Source organism: Phialemonium atrogriseum (genome assembly GCF_030411735.1).
Source record: "Phialemonium atrogriseum strain 8032-3 unplaced genomic scaffold QBC33scaffold_13, whole genome shotgun sequence".
Classification (NCBI taxonomy): domain Eukaryota; kingdom Fungi; phylum Ascomycota; class Sordariomycetes; order Cephalothecales; family Cephalothecaceae; genus Phialemonium; species Phialemonium atrogriseum.
The window spans coordinates 315,382-329,905 of NW_026848150.1; the positions used below are offsets into that span (position 1 = coordinate 315,382).

At 55.8% G+C, this 14,524-nt stretch overlaps 4 protein-coding genes across 4 annotated transcripts; 3 read left to right on the forward strand and 1 right to left on the reverse strand.

Moving 5' to 3' along the window:
* Positions 1-1,387: 1,387 nt before the first annotated feature.
* Positions 1,388-2,837, forward strand: QBC33DRAFT_559188 (aspartic peptidase domain-containing protein; the record flags this gene model as incomplete). The annotated part of the gene is made up of 3 exons (XM_060429945.1): positions 1,388-1,712; positions 1,761-2,246; positions 2,326-2,837. 3 exons carry the CDS (start codon positions 1,388-1,390, stop codon positions 2,835-2,837), a joined length of 1,323 nt encoding a protein of 440 aa, XP_060283274.1.
* Positions 2,838-3,601: 764 nt separating this feature from the next.
* On the forward strand, positions 3,602-4,450 carry QBC33DRAFT_559189 (uncharacterized protein; the record flags this gene model as incomplete). Its single annotated transcript, XM_060429946.1, has 1 exon — positions 3,602-4,450. The coding sequence occupies one exon, from the start codon at positions 3,602-3,604 to the stop codon at positions 4,448-4,450; it is 849 nt and encodes a 282-aa protein (XP_060283275.1).
* A 4,898-nt stretch (positions 4,451-9,348) lies between these two features.
* On the forward strand, positions 9,349-11,117 carry QBC33DRAFT_578392 (uncharacterized protein; the record flags this gene model as incomplete). Its single annotated transcript, XM_060431059.1, has 3 exons — positions 9,349-9,765; positions 9,821-10,446; positions 10,514-11,117. The coding sequence occupies 3 exons, from the start codon at positions 9,349-9,351 to the stop codon at positions 11,115-11,117; spliced, it is 1,647 nt and encodes a 548-aa protein (XP_060283276.1).
* Positions 11,118-11,569: 452 nt separating this feature from the next.
* On the reverse strand, positions 11,570-14,178 carry QBC33DRAFT_492196 (lysophospholipase). Its single transcript, XM_060425492.1, has one exon. It carries the CDS (start codon positions 13,882-13,884, stop codon positions 11,899-11,901), a length of 1,986 nt encoding a protein of 661 aa, XP_060283277.1. The 5' UTR covers positions 13,885-14,178; the 3' UTR covers positions 11,570-11,898.
* Between the last annotated feature and the right edge of the window lie 346 nt (positions 14,179-14,524).

Consider the following 14,524-nt stretch of genomic DNA (forward strand, 5'->3'; position numbering starts at 1 on the left):
CTAGCGACCCCAAGAAAGGCGGTGGGCCCTTTCATTTGGTAGCGACCTCCGTACTCTTGCTACTACTGTCTGTTGCTATTGCCGTCGCTATCTATCGGTTTTGCTGTCGCTGTCTGTAGCCTTTGCCGTTTTTGTTGCCTCGCCATTGATTATCGAGCACTATGGGGACCCACAATTCCCGATGCAGCTCCGCATGCTGGCCGAGGCGGTGTATCGTCGGGGGTCCGGGAGGGCAAAGCGGGAAACAGATGAGGAAGATGATGGCCGCAATGGAGGGGGCCGGGTGGGAACCACGGTGAGCTTCTCGGGCCTGTAACTGTTGAGCGGAGCATGTTTGGCGTCGGAGCTCCCTGGAGGGAGGCAATGCCACTTTAGGGAGGTGGCTGAGCCCTAGGGGTACGGAAGCACAGGGATTAATTACAACTTCCAATCCATCTCATCACAAATTGCAAACTGCATCAACTGATCCAACATCCAGTCGTGTGGTCCAGTCGATAAGCTCACATCGTTACCAGAAACGCAAAGCGAGTTTCCTGTGACCAAGCACGATCCAGACGGTCCAGACGGTCCAGAACTCTGAAATGAAAAATCGCGTCAACTGTTTCGGGTCACGCGGCTTTCGTGTCGAGGATTGAGGTGATTGGATAGTGCCCATCCTTACAAAAAGCACTGTCGGCGACTAATAGGGACGATTGGCGCTGCCTTCATATATTTCTACTGCCGCAGATTAATCAGGCCGACCAAGAAGGCGAGCCGTTATGAATCTTTTTTCACGCAACTGCGGAAATTAACAGCCTTGGAAGCCGTAACGGGGCTCGTTCTTGACGATCTACCCGTCACATGTGTCGGCCTTCTTGCCCCAAAAGGCGCCTCTGCAAGCTGAATATCCTGGGCCCCCCTGTCCCATTTCCCGCCTGGATCTGCGACATCCTCACACATCACAATGCAAATGCCGATACTGTTAGTTGCTCGGTCTTGGCTCTTCCACCATGATCGCCAGTTTCGTCAAACGCAATGCTTGGCTGCCTCTGTTAAAGAATCCCCCCAGCGTTGTGCATCCTGTGATAGGCTCATTTGCCCAACAGGCAGATCTGCCACAGTGAAACAAGGTACTCAATTAGGACAATGCAGGAGAGGAGATCAGTTGGCAAAAGCTTGTCTACTTCCCTCTCCGATTCCATGTCTTGGCTTCTCTTCCTCGTCCGTTCGTCTTCCTCTAGTTCTGCTGTTTCTATCAACTGTTGCAACTTCCCTTCTTGAATATATACTTGCACGTTCCCTTCCTTTCCAGGAAGTTGTGTTTACCCCCCCATCCGCCTCTAGGCATCATCGGTGGCCGCCTCGTCTTACCCTCGTCTTACCTTCGTCTTACCCCGTCCCATACATCATGAAGTTCTCCGTCTTTGCCGCTGTCGCTGCCGGCCTGGTTGCTGCGGCCCCCAGGCAGAGGGGCAACCTCGCGGCTCTTGAGGTTGCTGTTCTTGGTGGTGCCAGCTTCAAGATCTCCCAGGTACCCAACCAGAACTATAGGACGCTTCATCGGGGACCCAGGGCGCTTGCCAAGGCATATCAGAAGTTCGGCGTGCCAATCCCGAGTGACCTTCTTCAACTGCTCCAGGAGATTCTGTCCGAGCTCGGCGTTTCCGTCCCGAGACTCGGCGGAGCGGGCAACGGGACATTCGGTGGAAATGACACTGCCGACGCTGGCCAAGGCAGGTAAATCGCGGCAGACTCGAGAGTGACTATCTAACGTTGGGCAGGCGAGGTCTCGGCTATTCCCGAGCTCTTCGACAGCGAATATCTGGCCGAGGTCCACATAGGCACCCCGCCTCAGAAGCTCATGCTCAATTTCGATACCGGTTCCTCGGACCTGTGGGTCTTCAGTTCGGAGACGCCGGTGAACCAGAGGAACGGCCAGAAGCTGTACGATATAGAGGCGAGCACAACCTCCAAGCTTCTCAACGGCTCAACCTGGAGCATCCGATACGGCGACGGCAGCAACTCGGCCGGAACTGTCTACATGGACACCGTCAGCGTCGGGGAGATCACGGTTGCAAACCAGGCTGTCGAGTCCGCGCAGCGAGTCTCGGCTTCGTTCATGAATGACACAGCGTCTTCTGGCTTGCTGGGCCTCGCTTTCAGCCACATCAATCAAGTGACTCCAAACCAGCAGAAGACCTTCTTTGACAATGCGATGGAGAATTTGGCGATGCCTCTCTTTTCCGCGAACCTGAAGCAGGGCGAGGGTAAGAAATCTGGGCCCCAAACACTCCCCCAAACATCCCCATGCCAAGTCTGGGACAGCGCACTGACGGTTTTGCTTAGCTGGCAACTACAACTTCGGATTCATCGATCAGACCGAGTTCAGCGGCGAGATCGCCTTCGTCAACGTCAACAGCACCCAAGGGTTCTGGCAGTTCTCTGCGGGCGGCTTTGCAGTCGGCAGCAAGGCGGCGGTGGCGATGCCGCACGAGGCCATCGCCGACACGGGCACTACCCTGCTTCTGCTGCCGACGCCCATCGTCGAGGCCTACTACGCCGATATCCCGTCGGCGGCGTTCAGCGCGAGCGTCGGCGGCTTCGTGTACCTGTGCACGGAGAAGCTGCCCGACTTCACGCTCAACATCGGCACCTACAAGGCGGTCATCCCAGGCCCCATCATCAACTACGCGCCGGCCGACTCGGACGACTTCGCCACGGCCACGTACTGCTTCGGCGGCATCCAGGCCGCCAACGGCTTGCCGTTTGCCATCTACGGGGATATCTTCCTCAAGGCGCAGTTCGTCGTGTTCCACGGCGGAAACAGTCAGCTCGGGTTCGCGCCGAAGCCGACATAAATTGGATTGTGGGGGGTTTGGGGGGTCTCGTGAGCCCTTGCTTATCTTCTCCCTTGCCACTGGCGTTCTTCGGGTTATTAGGGGGTGGTGCTTCATAAGTTGGTTCACATGTCTTTCGTGGGTTATCAACTGCCGGATGAGGTATTGATTGACCCCTGTTGATAGAAGTGTGGCTGTTTAGAATAGGTTGTAGATCTTATGGCTGAAGCAACACTGAAGTACGTACATGCATGCCCCTGGTGACATAAGCTAGGTATCTAGGTAGGTACCTAGGTACTCTCTATCGTGACGGCACAGCCCGAGAAGACTTCAACTTGTTAAACAACCATACTTTAAAAGGCATAGTTCCGCCTTGCTCAGTCATTCATAAGAAGGCCAACACTGTTTATTTCAACCGTGCAAAGGAAGAAGGTTTGAATTCGTCAAATTCTTGCATAGCGAGAGGCACAGTTTAATTCAAGGGGCACGGCGTGCTATCAGCTGATGTCATGAGATCAGCCCACGTCACTGGATAGTTGATATAAGACCTGACAATCCAACTACAATCTGCCATCCAAAAGATAGATTCTGTTGATCGTGTTGAAGCCAGCATCCTCCTCATCCCGGCATTGAGTCAGCCAGTTCAACCCTGCATGGTTACTCTCCCTCTCCCAACACCCTCAACTCTCACTCTCCCAACACCCTCAACTCTCCATCTCCATCACACCCCAACCCCATCTCATTTCTTACAAACCCATCAAACCATAACAACAACAACAACAAAAATGCCCCTCCCCGCCCTCCAATCCTACCTCCCCAACCTCCAACACCCCTCCACCCGCACCACCCTAGCCGCAACCGCAACAGCCCTAACCATCCTCCTCCTGCCCCCCCTCCTCGCCCGCGCCATCCGCTCCTACAACGGCTTCATCGCCCTCGGCCCAGGCGGCATCCCCCACAACCTAGCCGGCTGGCTAGCACAGGCCTGTCTTCGCCCCTTCGCCCGCTCCGACCTCTCCGACGCGTCCCACTACTCCCGCCCGCCCGTGCTGGCCGCGTCGGGCCCGCTGACCGGCAGCTCGTTCCTCGGATCATCATCGCCGCTGCCCGAGAGGAGGGGCGGCCCGCCCGTGGTTCCGGGATACGTCGCGCCGCAGAGGCAGGTCACGGAGCGGGCGGGCGCGGAGACGAGGGCGCGCATGGAGGCGTTCGTGGGGGCCGTTGCGGGGGAGAATCAGGGGGTGCTGGAGGTTGCGCCGTCGGGGCTCGAGGGGGCGTGGATGCCGGCGCTGTGGCTGCGTGGGGCGCCGGGCCGCCGCCGGGGTTCCGTGCCGGGGTTCTTGGGGATGACGAAGGGGGAGATTGTGCATGTGCATGATGAGGGGAGCACGCATGTTACGCTCAGCCCGGCGGATGCGGCGGAGGTTCTGAGGAAGGGGTGGGGATTGAGGCATCCCATGAGTGGTGTGAGGGGGTGGCTGCCGTGGAGTTATGTGTTGGTGTATGCCCCCCGGGACCGCGAGGAGTTTGAGGTCTGGATGCGGCTGGTGGTGGCGAGCTGCTCGTTTGTGGTGTCTAGCGCCCACGGGCAGGCGAAGGAAATCAAGTATGTGTGGGAAGACAGTGAATGGTAGAGCAGAGGTCGACCTCCACCTGTTGTAATGGGGAAGAGGATCCCGTTGACCGTTTGGGTGCTGGATCACAGTTCAAGGGCATGGGATACACCGATATTGTCTCGATTTCAGCAATCTTAGGGGGGGTGTTGTTAGTGTGATTTTACGGATTCACGAAACCTCTCACCGCTAGGCTTGTTTGTATTCAGGTACAAGATTGTCTCTCCTCTCATCGACTTCATTGGTGGTATTCTACGAAGACTTGGGGCTGCTATACTATAGGAAGTTAGGATGGCACTGCGATGGCTTCCTAGTTGGAATAATTTCTTGCCATATCAGTTCCCCGAGCACGGGGAATATACTCTCGGTTGGAGACAATGCCTTCAACGCTTCCGCTTCCTCCTCCCCTGACTCGAGAACTGCTCTTACCGGTCCGTCTCAATATAAGGGAGGCGCTGCCAGACGCAAAACATCGTATTCTTCTCCCATTTACGGGGGATATTCCGAGTCGAGGTCGCTTCCTGTCCTAGCTCACAGCTGGACGATGGCGCTCCGCCTATACCCCCAGCAGGGGGAGGACGTGAGGTCACATTCATCCCATGACGCACGCCCCTATATTATCGAGGCCGGCTGTCTGGCCATGTCCAGAGATGGGTAGACCTCACGCACAGCGAACCGCTCCGAGTCGATCCACGTAATCATGCCCCCGTTCAACTTCGCGGTCGGAACCAAAGCAATGGTTTCGAAAGCAGGGAGGGCTGCTAGCAAGGGTGCTGGGTACCGCGAGTTGGACGGGTGCTGGAACAGGCCCACGATCTCTTTGGTGCCAGCGATGGGGCGGCAGCTGGCTCGGAAGGTGGGAAGCTCGACGGTTATGGTCAGGTTGGTTGGAGTGTTAGACCCGGGTGAAGAGTGGAAGCAGTGTAAGTGTAGGTGCCATAGTATGCCCAAGGTTCTCGGGTATAATTAACACATGGAGAATGGAGAAAGCCCGGAGACTTCGCATTAGCAAAGCACAGCTCGTTCGGCTTGTAAACAGGGGGTTTGCGATCTTCGTGCCGTGGATTTTTACAGCAGAGTTACGGAGACAGGGGCCATCTGTCAATGTGCGTCTCGGGAGTGGTTGGGAGATGGGAGAGCTTGCCATGCCGAGCTCGTGTTGGTAGGGGATTCAGCTAGAGCAAGCAGCTTGATTCGCGCCTTTCTTACGAACTCGCAGCGTGAACTGGGGACCCGCACCAGCATGAACCAGGACAATTTTAACCTCGGATGGTGTGCGTGCTGCCTGTAGGGCGATCAGTGATGATGCACGAGACCTGTCGTATACAGCTAGCTGGTCATTATCATACACACTGGTGGTGGGCTCAATCAGGCTGGTGGTGCTCATAAGAAATGCCTCACACTCTGCTGCCGTTGATACCTAATCACTGCAGTTCTCTCCAATAATCGACGGGAAGGAATCACGGAGGATGAAGGAAAACGGCTGATATGTGACAACTCAGCTGCAGACCCACGTGACAGAACGCGCTTCAGAGCAAACACACCAGCGAACTACCCAGCTGTTTGTTGGCCCAAGGTCAACCCATGTTCAGACCAGGTTTGTCAAGGGGTTGCCTAGGTAGGTACCTAGGTATCAGGCAAGTCGTAGATGGGATGATCCTAGAAATCAGGGTTAGGGTTACTGCGTAGGCACTTGGTCCTGATTGGACCGGCCAGCCGAATATAAGGACCAGGTAATTTCTCTTCTCATGTATCAAAGGGAGGGAGGCACCTACCTAGCCCAAATGCAGGTTGGGCGGCAATTCGGGATGACTTGTAGGTATAGGTGGTTATGCAAGGTGATATAGAGGCTGGAACTTGTAGGGGGGGTGTTTGAGACCGGTGGTTGGCTGTGGTGCCCTCTCCTCCAGCGCCAGTCGATAGGCGTTCATACACATAGGTATATCACAGGCAGCAATGCATGAGATGGGGCAGGCGTGGGGGTAAGCAAGCCTGAGACAGAGTGGAACAGAAATACCATAGCGCGCGAGGGGGGTCCTTCGAGTGGGTGTAGAGATAGTGTTGAGAGACTTTCACATTGCCAAGGTGCTTTCTTATATGCATGTATGTTGATGGTACATTGGTTAGATTATCCTAGTTAAATGAAGCTTATCTTTGAAACCGGATATGTAGTTTGGAAAACTTCTTGTTCCCAAGAAAGTCCTGCTAGCATGAAAGTCCTGTTAGCAAGAAAGTCCTTAATAGGCAAACTAAAAAAAAAAAAAATTAAAAAAATTAATTAATTTTTATTCCAATTTAGGAAGGTGAGTTTTTTTAGACAGAAGGAACAACTGAGATTTTTTTTCAGGATTTTTATTTTTTAATGTCACAGGTGGGAGTTGAACTTGGAACCTCAAAATTTTAACTATACTATGTACTAACTAGGCTATGGAAATGTACTACATAGAATGTCTTTGTATCCTGGCTTATATGGTACAATATTGCCTAATTGCATTTTAGACTCAACAGCGTTTTGGATGAACAGCTAGTTAATTAACTAGGAATTCCAAGCAGAAATGGCATCAATACACCTATCGCATCAATAGAAATACGGTAACCTACCTGGAATCCATACTACAGGCTATTGCCACCGAAGGAATAGCTATACTTGGGCATGACTTCCAAACCAAACCTGTACTAAGAGGCTGTGAGGGTAAGGGTGTGATTCCATTTGCAAGGGGTTTGCCTTGTAATTACATTTTCAAGCTGCCTGGCTCACACTATCCTACTACTTGCATTTTTCTGAACAACCGCGCTTTTCCCAACCCACACCCTCTCCACATCCTTCCGAAGGACCCCCCTCACGCGGTATGGTAATGGAACTTGTTTATTATTAGACAAAGTCTGGCGCAGGAAAAACTTCTGTCAATCGTTGGTAGATTCTGGTACGAGGTAGGAAGGGGAGCACGTGGAAGCGGAAGGAGAGGCGGAAGCGGAAGCGGAAGCGCACTTCTTATTCCGTCGGTAAACGGCTGGGCAGATCAGCAAATGATGCTCCCGCGTTCCCCACCCCAACTTGGTCCCCCAAACTTCCAAGGGCTAAGCGGGATGAGCAAATCAAGATATCCCGAGCCTCAAGTGTGGGGCAGCCACGGAGACACTGCAGCCGGCCCTCGACTCATGGGGAAGGAGTCGCAGGAAGGTTGGTGTGACAAAGCGGCAAGAAGCGGTCACCGAGACGCTCATCATTTCCTCCACCTTCACCGTTTTCGTGGTCGAAGACCATCGTAATACTGGCGTGGTGAGGTGCGAGGTTCTGAAGGAAGAGGGCATGTTCAGTGCTATTAGTGAGCGAGACATGCTCCAGAACTTAGAAGATACCTGCCCAGCAACAACAGAACCAACTACTCCCAGTGAGGCTCCTGGCACGGTCTCATCGGGTTGTCAGGGCGAGACAGATTTGTGCACTTTTCCTGTCTCCCATCGCGCTTCGCTTGCTTGACCGTGAAGAAAAAGGAACGCAAGAGAGGGGTCCCTCTGTGGATCTGCCTGTAAGTGGCCTATCGGATTGTCAGGTGCGGTGAGGCTGGCGGCATGATTCGGTGAAGGCCATCATTGGACGTCGCCAACATGGTCTTAGGGCGGGCTCACTGGGGAACCAGCGCTGAGGACGGCCCAGAGAGTGCGGCATCTATGTGGTCTATGTGCGAGACAGGCCAGATTGGACCGGATTGGACTTCAATGGGCAGCGCTCGAAAAGTGAGCCAAACGGTCGACAGTGAGGTGGCATGGAGGGACTGGCGGAGAAAAGCCAAGCGGGTAGAATTGCAGGGACCACGTGTTTGCTGCCCACATATCTGGGTCGACAAATGACACCAGCTCTCAGTAGTGAGTTGCAGCCCCCTTGCCCAAGTTCAGGCAGAGCCTGAGCCTATCGCGCGCGACTCAAAAATACTATGCAGTAGGTTGTCAGTCCAATTTTCCCCCCAATTTTCTCACTCGCCAGCCCGGCGTCTCAAGTTCCTCAATCAATGCCTTCCCCTCAACCATGTCCATGTCTCCATGTTCATTCGTGTCTGCTCCACACCTTTCCCACGCTGCTGTGCGGGCGTGCCGCCGTGATTCACACATTATCTGCCTACATATCCCGGACTGACCGACCTTTGAGTCAGTTCAGTCATTCAGTCACTCCCGTCCTCGCCTTCTAGATCCCATTCATCCCCTGACAGGGACACATCTGTTCTCCACAAAACGACCCTTGTGGTCCGTGCCAGCGTGATCGAGCATCAGCATTTTTTGTTTCTTTTTTTCCCATTAAAAATTAATCTTTTTTTTTTTTTACCTACTTAGACAGGGTCCCCAGGACCAATTGCCAGGACCAGTGCTACTGACCCGTGCTTTTTCGGTCCTTGTATGTACCTACCTGCACCATTTTATTTTATTTTTCCCCCGCCAGCCGCCGGGTCGCAGCAATAAGTTCGGTTCGGGGGTCACGATTTGCGATTTTGGGGGTGCACCAGACGAGCTTCGACTGACACCAGACCACCCAGACCGTTGGCGCGCTATTCCTCCGTCCTCGGCACTCGGTACGAGTGGGCGGTCAACTTTTTTACTATCTTTTTCTCTTTTTTCTGTGTGAAACCACCGCACACCTCGAGTCCTATTGCCTTCCCCGGTGCGGCCCTTGCCTCTTTAAATCCTCGGCCCTTCCCTTCTGACCTCCTGTACACCTTTCCTCACCGAACAGGTGTTCAATCCACTTTTTTCCTTTTTTTTTGCTTGTCGGCTTGGTCCTCGATTGGCTTCGCAGCTGGCCTCCGACGCGACTGCAGCTCTCCCACTTATCGCCAGGGGCTTTTGAGCAGGGTCTTGAGGCTGTCCCGGCCGTTTTGACCTCGATCATGGGATTGCGGCACCCCTGAAGACTTCCGAGTCAAAGGATGCATCCAGCCCCGAGCCTGGCCGAGGCCCCGCCTAGCACCAATGAGTCTCGACCCGGCCATAATCCGTCCGCGAGCCCTGCATCACACTCGCCCCGTGACTCTCATGGCCCCGGCTCACCGTCCTCCCCGCCGGTGAGGAAGGACACGACTTCGTCCACCTCCACCATCGCAACAACCGCAACCCTGGCAACTGGCACATCCGGCGAGACTGCCCCTACTGTGTACGGAAACCTTGAGGCGTCGCCCAGTTTCACCACCCAAGCTGTCTTCTCTGTTAAGGACGGAGCAGATGCTGCAGCAAACCGCCGGGCTAGTCGGCGGCGAACCGGCCCGCTGTCCGCCGTCCAGAGGGAACGAGCCGCTCTAATCCGCAAGCTGGGAGCTTGCTCCGATTGCCGACGCAGGAGAGTTGCCGTAAGTCCAATCCGTTTTCTGTTGAGGTGGAATTTATTTGCTCACCACCCCCTAGTGCCACCCCAATCACCACAACATGACCTGGGAAGATGCCGCCCGAAAGTACCGGTCTCACAGCCCAAACGTGCAGGAGCTTGTTCCGGTGTCTGGCCGCCTCAGCCCTGCACCGATGAGCGCCAAAACCGTCTACCATGACCCTCAGGAAATGGACCTAGACGCTTCGCCCGCGCAGCAGCCCGGCCGTCCGCCTCTAAGCGAGACGCGCATCCGGACCCCTCTGCCGTCAGGCCCGCGGCTAGACAAGCCTGCATCCGTCACGTCCCTGCCGGGCATTGACAGCCTGAAGACTGACCTCCAGGGCGTGGCTGCCAGGATCGTATCCGATCCTTATGGCAGCCGGTATGCCACGGTGCAAGCCCTGCTGCTGCATTGGCAGGACGACGACGATCAGAGCGTCCGGGCCGCCATTAGCGACCTGGCCAACGTGCTCGAGTCGTCCTACCGCTATACGTTCAAAATCAAGTCCATCCCATCGTCCTCCAATTGCAAGAGCTCGTGGAGGTGGCTGTCACGCGAGATAAACGAGTTCATCGACTATCACGATCAGCGAGACGTCTTGAAGATTGTTTATTACAACGGACACAGCTATCTCGATGCCAACCGAGAGATGATATTGGCAAGGTCAGCACTGTTTCCCCCCCCTTCTCCCCCTCCTTGCTGTCGTCCCTGATCTGACACTCCCTCACAGCTCGAGAAATCCCGAAACGGCATCGCCCATCAGGTGGAGCGGTATCCAGCAGATACTGGAAGATGCGTGCTCGGACACGCTCATCATCATGGATGCTGCTTACTATCCATCGTCAAAACTCGTGCGCAAACAAGGTGTTCTCGAGTTGATCGCCGCATCAGCTAGCGAAGACCATGCCAAGTTGCTCGATCGCGGCTCCTTCACACGCACCTTGGCCGACCTGATGCACACGAGAGCCAGCCAAAAGTTCATGAACCCTCTGTCTGCTGCAGAGCTTCATGCCAAACTGCTGTCCTCCTACCCGAAGATGATTCAGGATAGACAGCCGGAGAAGGAGGTGCTCACCAGCTTCCCTTCCCCTCTGCATGTGCAGATAAGTGGCGATAGTCGGCTTCCGTCGATTCTCTTGGCACCAATCCACAGAGGCCTCGCGCCCTTCGTGTTGGATGCCGTGCAGAGCGGCCCTCAGCTGAACTTCAGCTTCCGGTTGACGGACGACAGCAACTTCAACGCGGAGGCCTGGTCGGAATGGCTTCGGACCATGCCGGAAGGAATCAGAGACGTCAAGGTGGAAGGCCCCTACCGCAACAATACGTTACGATGACCTTTGTCATCGGTCCCCCCAGTCGGGCACACACGTTTATTTACCCCCAACGTAACGAGTTCGACAACATTAATTTCTTGGACCTGACGAGTCTTGGCTGCCTGATGCCGGGGGTCATCAGGGTGCCACTCGTCCGCAACAGACAAAACCAAAAGCCCACAAAAAAAAGGAGAAAAGACACGAAAAGAAAAGCCGCCAAAAAGGAGGAACAGGTTCCAAAGTTCTGTCACTCAAATCTACGACGAAATGAATCGCAGACGATGATTCGATGACCAACCTTCTCCTATCGGGGGAAACAAGACGCTTTCAAGGCGATATTCATGACGAGCACATATGATACCACTTGCTAAGGGGAAGGCGGCCTAGCGAACGTGGGACATTATCCCACGGGAACGGAGCGGATAGCGGCAGACCATTAGGCCCCAAGATGATGATGGATGGGAAATAGACATGTCTAGCATTGCGTTACGTTACGAAAATGAAAGACCCCCCTCTTCCCCTCTTTTTCTCAGAGTGCAACACCGAATCTCTGGCATGTTATACATACTGCGTTGCTGCCGTCTTGACCGCCGATGTGCCGTAATTCCATGGCTCCTATCTAACCCATTGTTTTTTGTTGACTCAACACGCCCAAACAACCCAAAATAAAAACCCCTAGCCCCCCCTAATTATTCCAGGTAGTGACATGACACAACCATCTAAATAAATACAGTGAGCCCCTATACCACAGAGTAAAAATGCAAACCGCCCAACACATGTTCCACATTGCACAAGCACCACATCATACAAACAACCAAGCAACCACCCCAACGACCAGCCCCAACACCAGGCGACCCATACCCCCCTCCCCCGCTCCCGCCGCCCCCGACTTGGAACTAGTAGTCCGATCCCCAATCTTAAAAGGCGGCTCGTAGGCGCCCGCGGGCTCCCTCGCGTCGAGCGTGCCGTTCCAGCAGTACCGGGCGAAGCAGTCGGCGCAGCGGGCCGGGACCGGCGTCCCCGCGCGGGCCAGGCCGCGGCTCAGGGCGGCGCAGGCGAGGCAGGACGGCCAGTCGGCGTCGAGGGTGCCGTTGCCCTGGGTGGCGGCGTTGTAGGCGTTGAGGATGATGTCGTCGCGCTGGGCGCGCGGGTACGAGGGGTCGAAGGTCGAGACGTTGCTGAGGGAGGTGTAGGGCGCGTTGGGGAGGTAGACGATCAGCGGCGGGACGGGACGGTCGGCGGTGAAGTTGGAGGCGTCGCAGCCGAAGAAGGTGGGGCGGTTGTTGAGGCCGAGGTTGACGAAGGTGTTGGCGTCGGGGATGGCCGGGAAGGCCGTGCCGTTGGCCATTGGGGAGAGGGAGCGCTCGTAGGTGGCGCGCAGGGCGGTGGCGTTGGGCCAGTTGTACTGCGTGTCGGCGGACGAGTCGACGGCGAAGATGACGTCGACGTGGCGGATGGGCTGGACGAGCGGCGTCAGGGGGATGTTCTGCAGGTCCTCGCCGCCGTCGACGAGGGAGAGCTCAAGCGAGGAGGAGTACGGGTTTGTGTCGTTGTTCCAGTCGAGGAAGGGGTTGGGCAGGTACTGGGCGATGTCGTTGTTGTCGCGGCCGAGGACCTTGAGCACCGCCTCGATGGTCGACACCACGGGGCGGGGGATGTCCAGCGACGAGAGGTTCTGGAGGAGGAACTGGTTGAACAGCGAGCTCGACGTGCCCATGACGAAGCCGAACTGGTCGAAGCCCTCGACGCAGTGGCCCGAGGACGGAATCTTCCCGCCACTGAAATTCGACGCGAGGTACCGCGTCGGCACGAATCCGAACACGGTGGGGTCGAAGCTGCCCATCTCGAACGGGTTGAATTCGAAGTTGGTCGCGTTCAGGGAGACGATGAACTCACCCGGCGCCCGCCCGTCGGCCACCAGGATAGGGAACGGGGTCTGGCCCTGTTCAAAGTCGGGCGTCAGGGCAATGCTAGAGAAGGTGTACGCTGGCCCGCCATCCGTGTCGTTCACCAGCTGGTAGCTCAGGGCGCGGCCCCAGTAGTCGGTGATACTGGTCTCGAAGCCGGCGTCGGCTTTGCTCGACACCTGGTCGGCAACGTCGCCCCAGTATGCGGCCGTATTGAAGAGGCTAATGCCACTCTCCTTGGGGCCCTGGAAGATGGAGCTGCTGAATTGCCATACGTGGGGGTCCAGCTGCAGACTCTCCACGCTTGAGAAGTTGTTGGCGAATATGCTGCCGACCAGCCAGCCGCCACCGGAAAGGCCGGCAAGGTAGGTGGCCGACTGCAACAGCCCGCCGATGCCCCCACTGTCGGTCGACCCGGGAGTCCGGCTATCCGCGGCCTTGAGGAACCCGGCGCCGTTCATCAGGGCCCGGTAGCCGCCGCCGGAGACGGCGATGGCGATGTTGGGCAGCGCCGAGATGTTGGACGACGCGGCCTTGTTGATGTAGGACTCGACGTCAAAGTCTGGGATGTTTGCCCTCTTCAAAAAGTCGATCATGGGGGCCACCGTGCGATTGCGCCGCAGCGGTAGCCACTCCGTCTCGTTCCGAGACAGCGCCGACGCGGCCCGGACCGTGGGTCGCGCGGACGGGCATGATACTATGGCCGGAGCGTAGTCGCCGCTGGGGGTGTTGGGTAGCGCGCGGTGGGCATAGTAGGCGATGTCTACTGCCACTTGTTTTCCGGAAGACAGAGACGATGACCTTGCCGTCAGGTCGGATAGACCGGCAGAAGCAAGCACAGCTTGCAAGAGGGAGAGAGGTATAAGAGCGTGAAGCAACATAGTGAAGTGGGAAGGATGTTTGACGACTACGTCAGACTAATTCAATTGATAACAACGTCAACAACGTCAACCAAGCCAGACACCTGCTTGTGACCGTGGGGAAAGGGGAAGAGGTCGGTCGCATCTGACGGGAGAAGGAGTGGAGATGGGAGAACCTTTAGAAAGATATAGCAATCAATAAGACATCCGTCGGGAAATTCCTAACCTCATTGCTCCATTCGAGACTGGAGTGATCAGTGATCCAGCGTGTGGCGCAGGTCAAGGTCGGTTGACCCTAAGCCGTGGTACTATTTGTGCACCCATCTGAGACCTTTTGGGGCCTGAATCTGGCCGCTGAGGCTCCGCTTGGGACTTGGGCCAGGATATGACTGGTTGACGTCAGCCCCAGCCCCCTTGCCTAGACAGGATGATCTTATTCTTGTCGCTCGGAACGGCCGGGTTTCGAGTCAACACTGGCATAAAAGGACTCGTACGGATTACTTCTGAGCCCTTCCGCGTACCTAGTGTATTCGTAATTACGCAACCTTTGTGCTTTCGCTTTCCCGTTCTCGCCTCATTCTCAGCTGACCTCCAACTCGATCATGGGCACTCGGCCACTTCTGCGAGTGCCCCATGTCGGCACGTGCAATGTTGCCCTCTC

What these genes read in the sequence shown, in the direction of transcription:
- QBC33DRAFT_492196 (XM_060425492.1), bottom strand. Translation starts at nt 13,884, where the DNA reads ATGTTGCTTCACGCTCTTATACCTCTCTCCCTCTTGCAAGCTGTGCTT.